Source organism: Carlito syrichta, unplaced genomic scaffold (assembly GCF_000164805.1).
Source record: "Carlito syrichta isolate Samal-C Ts95f unplaced genomic scaffold, Tarsius_syrichta-2.0.1 Scaffold308112, whole genome shotgun sequence".
NCBI lineage: Eukaryota > Metazoa > Chordata > Mammalia > Primates > Tarsiidae > Carlito > Carlito syrichta.
In genome coordinates this window covers 223,450-233,324 of record NW_007252208.1, presented here as the reverse complement: position 1 = coordinate 233,324, position 9,875 = coordinate 223,450, and the positions used below count along the sequence as shown (strand labels likewise).

At 45.3% G+C, this 9,875-nt stretch overlaps 1 protein-coding gene across 1 annotated transcript in view; it reads right to left on the bottom strand.

The window, feature by feature from the left end:
• Positions 1-6,397: 6,397 nt before the first annotated feature.
• Positions 6,398-9,875, bottom strand: part of DFFA (DNA fragmentation factor subunit alpha) — an 11,489-nt gene continuing 8,011 nt past the window's right edge. The window contains exons 4-6 of the mRNA XM_008064946.1: positions 8,812-9,001; positions 8,426-8,574; positions 6,398-7,220 (exon numbers count right to left, since the gene is read on the bottom strand). Coding sequence (XP_008063137.1) covers positions 7,008-7,220; positions 8,426-8,574; positions 8,812-9,001 — 552 coding nt within the window. The 3' untranslated portion in view covers positions 6,398-7,007. The remainder of the gene's footprint in view (positions 7,221-8,425; positions 8,575-8,811; positions 9,002-9,875) is intronic.

Here is a 9,875-nt window from a genome sequence, read left to right as displayed (position 1 = left end):
CTAAACTTTGAAGCTTAGCGATCTATACCTGGAGTTTCAGAAAGTTTCTGCCAGTCAGGCCTAATACTGGGAAAACCAGAAGAGCACGGGGAACATTATTCTCTTCTCTGGACATCAAGGGAGCAGACTCACTGAGTATGACTGCTTACATTCCCTTCTGTCTTCCACGAAGCTGAGCTCATATTCATAATTACTAGCTGAATAAGGCATAATGAGATGAAAAAGACTTAGCAGCATCCACACTTCCAAACACAGCAGCTTTAGGCGATCAGTAATGGGTCAGTATACTAGTGGAAGATGCTTGCCTGAGAGGCCAGCTAGCCTTCAGAACTTTGTTTTTTAAGGTTTCTAGAAGAAAACCATGCTCAATGTTTTACAGGTTTTCACTTGGGGTCATCCATACCCTCCTTAGGATGGGGGTTTTGCCTTTTAACTAAGTAGTATTTGTAGGATAATGAGGTTCTACTAATGATACTACCAGGAAATCTATCAAGTCTAAGCCTCCCCTAGTTCAGGGGACTTAATCATATGTTAACTGGCATTCATTACATGTTAGACCAGATTAATATGCCCAGGATTAGTAAATTAGGATAAAATGGTAATTTACTACCATGAGATTTTTAATAGACCTTTCTTAAAGTCTACCTTTATGTAGTCCAATATAAGTAGTCAAATGTGTAGATTAGGGGTCTTGCTCTGTTGCCCAGGCTGGAGGGCAGTGGCATGATCATAGCTCATTGCAGCTTCAAACGGCTCAGGTGATCCTCCTGCCTCAGCCTCTTGAGTAGCTAGGACTACAGGTACATGCCACCATATCTGGCTGGAATAGATCCTTAATTGCTGAAAAAAATTGAGGATGACAAGCATTTGACAATAGTTCCTTCACAGTATTCCTATTTCAGGGCTGACGGCAAAGTATTCCAGGCTTTAGAAAACTCAGACTAGGAAGCTTAGGGGAGACACTAAACTTGGTGTCTGCAGCACCTGTTTGAAGCGCCAACCCATGTCTCAACAACATGGGTAGCTTCATCAGTAGAGAGATGGATTCCACTAGAAATAAATCAGAAAAGCAAAAATCATTTAGGTACTAAGAATAAGCAGCATTTGTTTCTAGACTAAAAAGGAAGAGAGGCAAAGGATAGTTGGACAACCCACTATTTCTTTCTTTTTTTTTTTTTTTGAGTTGGAGTCTCACTTGGTCGCCCAGACTGGAGTGCAGTGGCCCCTCCCGGCCACTGCAGCCTCGACCTGCTGGGCTCCGAAGATCCTTCCACCTCAGCCTTCCGAGTAGCTGGAATTACAGGCATGCACTACCACGCCCGGCTGATTTTTTGATTTATTGTAGAGATGAGGTCTCGCCTGCCCAGGCGGGTCTCGAACCCGCGGGCTCCCAAAGGCGCGGGATTACAGGCTGAGCCACTGAGCCCGGCTCAACCCACTATTTCTAACTTCTTATAAGGGTAGCAAAAACAGTAATTTATCTTCTCCATTTTGCATTTCTTTTCTTTCTTTCTTTTTTTTTTTTTTTTTTTGAGACAAGGCCTCACTATGTTGCCCAAGCACTATGTTGAGCTCCTGGCATCAAGCGATCCTCCCACCTCAGCCTCCCAAAGTGCTGGGATTACATGTATGAGCCACCATGCCTGGCCTATTTTGCATTTCTTAATTAAATAGTTAAGTGATCCAAAATTACATATTTTTGTCTTAGTAAAATAATTATATGCTGGAGGACAACCTAGTCTTTTTTTTTTTTTTTTAATGATAGTTCTTGTAACACGATATTGGAAAATATTGAAGAAAATTCAGTGCCTATGCATTAACCTGTTGTTCACTTCATTGTAATTGTGTAAGTGTTATCTGATCTCACCTGACCAAACAGCCAACTTTAAGGTTCTGAAATCTGCAAATGTGGTGTACCTTCTAGGGAGTGGGCCTGTTCCCCTTACCGGAGGTTCTCAGTCAGAATAGACATCCTCACTGTCAGAGCTATGTAGAGGACTCAGGCAGTGGATGGGTGTTCAGACTGGATTATTTTTAAGGGCCTTAGAAACCTTAAGTAGAGAGTGGACTGCCTGAGCCTGCGGGTTCGAGACCCGCCTGGGCAACTTGGCAAGACCTCATCTCTACAGTAAATCAAAAACTTAGCCGGGTGTGGTAGCTCGCACCTGTAGTTCCAGCTACTTGGAAGACTGAGGCAGAAGGATCGCAGGAGCCCAGCAGGGCGAGGCTGCGGTGGTCAGGACGACTGGCTGTCGTCCAGTCTGGGCGACAGAGTGAGACTCCGACTCAAAAAGAAAAAAAAAAAAGAAATCTTAAGTAGAATAAGATACAGCCAAAATAATTTAAGGCAAAACTCTACAAATAAAGTAGAGAAAAATCCCTGAAGCCCCCCCAAAAAGAAAAAAATGAATACATAATTAGGAAATTAAAAAGCTAAGCAATCTCGTTATTAAAGTTACATTAATAATTCTTGTAATTAAAGCAGTTTTTTAAAAAACAGACTACTATTATTTTATTCCTTTCTCTCTGGAAAATGAAAACTCCATTAGTTTCTTTCTTTTGCTTTTACCCAGAAATTAAAGGTTGGTAAGTGGTAATTAACAAAGCTCCTGTCAAAGCTAACTGCCTAATGGGGACCGACATTTGACTTCGTTTGAAAGAATGGAATATGGCTGATGTAGAGTTCATTAGTCCCCGCTGCTTTCTCTGACATTCTTTTCTCCTACCATAAGATCAGGCATGCCCTGCTGTCTCTCTCCTATCTTTTTTTTTTTTTTTTTTGAGGTGGAGTCTCACTCTGTTGCCCAGACTGGAATGCAGTGGCACTCTCCCGGCCACCGCAGCCTCGACCTGCTGGGCTCCAGCGATCCTTCCGCCTCAGCCTTCCAAGTAGCTGGAACTACAGGCATGCACTACCATGCCCAGCTGATTTTTGATTTTATTGTAGAGATGAGGTCTCGCCAAGATGCCCAGGCGGGTCTCGAACCCGTGGGCTCAGGCAATCCACTCACCTCAGCCTCCCAAAATGCTGGATTACAGGCTCTTTTTCCTATCTTTAGACACATTGCTGTGCTGCTGTTTCTATTCTGCAAGGCCTGCAGGCACAGTGGTAAGGGAAAGTAAACAGTACCAGGGGCAATGTGTTTGCATCCACATTCACTACTGTGGCCTGGGGTTTGCAGACTAACATCTATGCTTTACAGCCTTCTTGATAGAGGCCTCCTGCCCCATCTCTTCTGCCTCCTCAAAATGAAAGAGAACCATGCTTCTCTGTCTACTATGTGCTAGGTACTGGGCTCTTCCTTCTACACTACTTCATTTAACCCTTTCAACCTTGGAGCTTTAGAACCAAAGGTTCTGAGACGTTAGACTCAGTGCAGGTTTGTTTCACTCCCAAATTCACAGTACTTTTTCCATGATTCTATCCAGTTGAGGTGCTTGGTGGGTTTGCTAAAAGTATAGAATAACAATACCAACACCCACACCAGTCAACTGAAGCTCTGTGTATCTGACAGAAATAAAAATTTTTTTATTTTTTTTATTGAGTTGGAGTCTCACTCTGTGGCCCAGGCTGGAGTGCAGTGGCATGCTCACGGCCATTGCAGCTTCGACCTGCTGGGCTCAGGTGATCCTTCCACCATAGCTTTCCAAGTAGCTGGAACTACAGGTATGTGCCACCACACCCAGCTAACTTTTTATTTTATTGTAGAGACGAGGTCTTGCCAAGTTGCCCAGGCTGGTCTCAAACCAGTTCTCTCACCTCTGTCTCCCAAAGTGCTGGGATTACAGGCGTGAGCCACCATGCCTGGCAGAAAGAAAATATTTGTAATTTAGGAGGGTAGAGATGAATGAAGGTGTCAATATAATTGATGATAGAGACACCACTCTGTATTTCTGGAATGCAGTCTACTACCAAGCAAGTCATAAGGTGTTCATGGAGGCTTATTTTTTACTCCGACACCACCAGCACAATGTCTGTGGGTGGAAATGCTTTGGTAATGAACTTGTACCTATATTGGGCCTTTCCCAGTTGGAGAGAATTCCAACTTATTATACTGTAAAACTAGTGATCTGGGCCGGGTTCGGTGGCTCAGCCTGTAATCCCAGCACTTTGGAAGGCAGAGGTGAGAGAACTGCTTTGAGACCAGCCTGGGCAACTTGGCAAGACTTCGGGAGGCTGAGGCGAGTAGATTGCCGAGCCCATGGGTTTGAGACCAATCCGGGCAACTTGGCGAGACCTCATCTCTACAATAAATAAATAAAAAATTAGCTGGGTATGGTAGTGTGTGCCTGTAGTTACAGATACTTGGAAGGCTGAGGCGGAAGGATCGCCAGAGCCGGGCAGGTCGACGCTGGGGGTGACAATTTGTGCCACTGTACTCCCCCCCTGGGCAACAAAGTGAGACTCCAACTCAAAACACAAAAAACAAAAAAACCCTCCAAAAACCAGTGATCTGGGTGTAGCATACAGAAATGGATGGACCTAAGAGAAACTGCAGAGAAGTGGGATGAGCGCCAGAACTAGACCTGCCTGTGAATCCTAGGCCTCTAATTAATTAGCCTTGTAACATGAGGCAAGTAGCACTGAACCTCACTGAGCCCAACTTTGCTCATGGATAAAATGACAGATGACAAGCTAAGTACCCTGCTTAGCTCACCCAGATTTGGGAGGCTTGATTGTGTGAAGTGCTAACATACAGCAGACTACAGAATCCTAGAGAAATCCTCAATGGGCACTACTGCTCCTCCAGGGGCATTTTGGAAATGTGTGGAGATGCTTTTAGTAGTCTTAGTCACTAGAGGTTGCTCCTGGCATTGAGTGGGTCGGGGGTGGGATGCTAGTTTTCCTGCTATGCATAGGACAGGAAGAATTGTCCCATATCCTGCATGACACTCGGATGTCATCTTGGACATTCGTATGAATGAAAACCTGTTTAACATTATCATAGCCTGAAACCTAATTCTGTTTCATATATCAACACAAAGTGGTTTTTTTTGTTGTTTTTCAGTTTTAATGTATCCTGAATTTTCTGGGAATGTAGCTACTTATAGTCAAGGTTTGATATGTTATTTTGTTCAGAACTTTACTGTTCTGGTAAGTCCCGCTGCCAAGGGCAATGCTGCTGGTAGTACTTGAGCTGATAATCACTGCACATTCATGCCAGACTGCCTCTGTCAAATGCTTGGTGATTTGACCCGGCACGGTGGCTCATACCTGTAATCCCATCACTTTGGGAGGTGGAGGTGAGGATTGCCTGAGCCTAGGGGTTTGAGACCAGCCTGGGGAACTTGGCAAGTTCTTGTTTCTACAATAAATAAAAAAAATGAGCAAGGCACGGTGGCATGTGCTTGAAGTTCCAGCTACTTGGAAGGCTAAGGTGGAAGGATCGCCAGAGCCCAGCAGGTTGAGGCTGTGGTGGCTGTGAGCATGCCACTGCACTCCAGCCTGGGTGAGAGTGGGACGCCAACTTAAAAAAAAAAGCACAATGATTCACAGTATAGTACAAGCATCTGACAGCCTCAACGTGCCTCTGGTCATGCCAGATGACATACATGCCGTTTTATGGGAAATTACTTTCCTCTTGCATCTGAAATATTACATTTGCAGTATTATATTGATGCCTCTGTAATATGAGTGTAGGTAGGTAATCAGCTTCTATTTAAGGACAATTAAAGAGGCATGCAACAAAAGCTATAAAAAAAGAAAATGCTGGGGCTAGTAAGTGAGAATGGTGGAGTAGGCATTAGGAGAAGGATGCTGAATAGATCTAGCCCTCCTTGAAGAAGATCACAGGAGAAAGAAACAGTTCTTTTTGTTCTGTTTGTTTTTCTGCACCTCATCTTCACCCTGGAACTTATTATATTTATTTACTTAATAACTAGCCAATGTATCTATAATAACATTCTATTTTCCCTTAAGCATGCATAAAAAAAGACAAATAAGTCAGTGATAACTGATCATTTTTTCCCTGTCAGAGTGTTTTATAGGCCGGGCATGGTGGCTCACACCTGTAATCCCAGAACTTTGGGAGGCCAAAGTGAGAGGATTATCTGAGGATTGCCTGAGCCCATAGGTTCAAGACCAGCCTGTGCAACTTGGCAAGACCTCATCTCTACAAAATCAGAAAATTAGCCGGGTGTGGTGGCACGCACTTGTAGTTCCAGCTACTTGGAAGGCTAAGGTGGAGGATCACCTGAGCCCAGCGGGTCAAGGCTGCATTGGCTGTGAGTGTGCCACTGCACCCCAGCCTGGGCGACAGAGTGAGACTCAGACTCAAAAAAAAAAAAAAAAAAAGTGTTTTGTAGATTACAAAATCTGCGGAACAAGTCTGTTCAGAAACAAGAGGTACACAAACCAGAAGTGCCCTGCTTTGTACCCAAAGAAGACTTGGAGTCATAGCGCATGGAAATTGCTTTAATGACCTTTATACCCCCTGCTGATAAAACATATTAGAAAACTGAAGTTTCACAGTGATAACAGATATAATTTCACAATACTGAATCAGATATTAGAAATGGTAAAGTCGACTCTCTGTATGTCCCTGTGGTCTGCAAACTTAATATGTGCCTTTAAACAAACGAATCCATTAACTTGAGAAACAAGTTTGTTGCCATAAGCAACACTCTATGTCACCCTCTCTACCATTATCTGTGCTTAAAACTCTGTAGTGATCTTTTGAATAAGGATAATGAGTCTAAAATACGACCATTTCTTCTCACCGTCCTTGACAATGACCTTTATGTTCTCTGTAAATATAAGCATGTGTAATTAGAGGAGATTGCCTATTGTTGGTACAGCCGTATCATTCAAAGTTGGTGGAAGAGTTTCTGTGGAGACCTGGATTAGCTTTTCTGCAGGAGACATAAAGCCAATCTTCCAGTCTGTTCTATTACATGCTCTCAGGCAGGGAGGAGGTCAATAATGATGGTCAAATAATCAGGCTGAGGGCATCTACAGATAACAAAACAAGGCCACAGGGGTTTCCTTGGCATATTTCCAGCTGTAGCTATGTGGGATCTTGTCTGGTTCGTTTAGGATTCTGCAGCTCTCCAGGTAGTGAGTTCTTCCTTGCTGAAATATTCCTGAGGGAATGCAAGCTCTGTATCTGCTGCAGGCGCAGGGCGAGCTCCTTATTACAGGCCTGTTGGACACTTTCTGTCTTCTTTATGTCCCAGTTCAAAGCCACAGCCAGTGCTTTGGGGTCTTCCTTGGTAACCAACTGCAGCAAGAATAAGAACCACTGAGAACTATGACTTCCGTGATCCTCACCTGCAGCTCTCGAGATTTCTTTTTTTTGGGTAGAGACAGGGTCTTGCTCTGTTGCCTAGGCTAGTCTTGAACTCCTGGCCTCAGCCTCCCAAAGTGCTGGGATTATAGGCGTGAGCCACCACGCCTGGCATTGAGTTTTTTTTTTTTTAAGGGAGAGAAATTAGGCACTATCAGTTTATGTTATCTCTTTTTTTTTTGAGTTGGGTGACTCTGTCACCCAGACCGGAGTGCAATGGCCACTCCCGGCCACCATAGCTTTGATCTGCTGGGCTCCCGCGATCCTTCCACCTCAGCCTTCCAAGTAACTGGAACTACAGGTGCGCGCTACCACGCCCGGCTAATTTTTTTGATTTACTGTAGAGATGAGGGCTTGCCAAGTTGCCCAGGCGGGTCTCGAACCTGCAGGCTCAGGCAATCCACTCACCTCAGCCTCCCAAAGGCGTGGGATTATAGGCTGAGCCACCAAGCCCGACTTAGTTTATGTTATCTCTTAACACTGAAATGCCAGTTTTCTTTCACAGTAAACTGTCATGTGCCTTTTCTTACAATACCAACAGGAAAGGATCCTTGGAGAGAAGCCTACTTGGAAGGACTCTAAAGTCCTCACCTATAGGAAGTTTAGCCAAGCTCAAGTCAACATCGTTTCCTTCCCTTCTGGCTACAACAGGGAGGTACTTGGGACAGGGATGAGGACAAAGAATAAGCAGTAGCACCCACCCCAATGGGTTCCTTTCCTCAAGCCTCTAGTTTCCTGGTCTTAGACAGCCAGCACATGATGGTCCCTTCAGGTCTGCCTTTTCATGAGATAATTACAGGCCCTAGGCATGACTGGGTTTTCTCTGACCATTGGCAGAACTGGAAGCCATCTCAGAAGATGGAGCCTGCTATTCCTCCTGTCAAGTTGTCATTTCACTACTGACCTTGGACCAGTCACTGTTTGATGATCTGAGGAAGTATACCCATTTTTTAAAAAGCCACTTTGATTAAGATTAAATGAGATGCTCGTAAATTCTTTGATATGTAATAAGCAAACTGGGAGCTATGAATCAGAGTCTGCAGAGGTGAACAAAAGCCCCCTACGTGCCTCTGCATGCTAGTACTGCACCTTCTGGGTGAGTCATTCTCTGCAGTTCAGTGACCCTGGTTTTCGCCCACCTCCAAATCCTGACTAGACAAACTCAGCTCTGGAGCAGGCTTCTCCTTCAGTGCAGTGAGGATATGGCTTGTCAGTGCAATTTCAGAGACCTCTCTGCTGATCCCCGTGTCCACCACATCCGCCTCTTCACCAAAGGCAGCTTTGGACTCTGCAAAGCAGACGTGAGACAGAAATCAGCATGCTGCGTGATCATGCAGCCATACAACCAACCAACCAACCAACCAACCAGAGTAATCTGTCAGGTGAGAGAGAAACGTGTCATTCCAAGATCGCAGGAGCTGCAGCTTCAGGGTTTCTGGCTGCATTGCAAACACAGGGTCCCCTCTCAAGGAAAGGCTCCCTGGCCCTGAGTTCTCAGCGTAACTCCCCTGGCACAGAGCCCTACCTTCCTGCTTTGACAAGAGGCCACCCTCCTTCTCCAAGGCCTGGAGATAAAGCTCCAGGAGCTGCTTGGACTGACGGGCTTCCTCTCTTTGATCAAGCACCTGCTGGAGTGTGTTCTGCAGCCCCTGGACGGTGGCACAACTTTGGTGTAATTCTTCAGCCAGGTCTGAACATGGAACATCGATGAGCACCTAGCAAACAAACACAGACTCTAAGAAATCTAAAAGCGCTTTCTAAAGAGGACGTTTTAGTTAAGTTTTATAGTGCATCAATTTCTGAACAGGTAATATTAACATACTCACTAGGTTCAAAATTCAAGAGGCGTGAACCCCATGAAGTAGGTACTAGCATTTCCCCCATTGTACAAAGCAGGAAATGGAGCGGGAAAGTGACTTCTCAAGAATCACTGTCAGTTCCAGTCTTCCTACTGCATGCAATTAATCCCTGTGTTCTTCCCTTCCCTCCCACCTGTCCTCATGGCCCCAAGTCCCTGAGATGGTGGCACTTCCTCTATCTTTGGGTGGCCAATTCTATAAGCTTCCTGCTGGAGCCTGGCTATCAGGGTTCAGACAGACACACTCACTCATATTCTGATTTTGTGAGCCTGCTGTGCTCCGTATTCTAAGGGTAGAGCATAACATGCTAGACTGCTGGGATGGGAAAGGACCTCACAGCCCCTCTGTTTTTCTTTTTATTTGAGTTGGGAGTCTCACTTCGTCACCCAGACTGGAGTGCAGTGGCACGCTCGCGGCCACCGTAGCCTCAAACTGCTGGGCTCCGGCGATCCTTCCGCCTCAGCCTTTCCAAGTAGCTGGAGCTATAGGCATTCACCACATGCCCAGCTAATTTTTTGGTTTACTGTAGAGATGAGGTATCACCAAGTTGCCCAGGGTGGTTTTAAACCTCTGGACTCAGGCAATTCTCTTGCCTCTGCCTCCCAAAGTGCTGGGATTACAGGTGTGAGCCACCATGCCTGGAGACACTATACTTTTTTTTTTTGAGTTGGGAGTCTCACTCTGTCGCCCAGACTGGAGTACAGTGGCCGCTCCCAGTCACTGCAGCCTC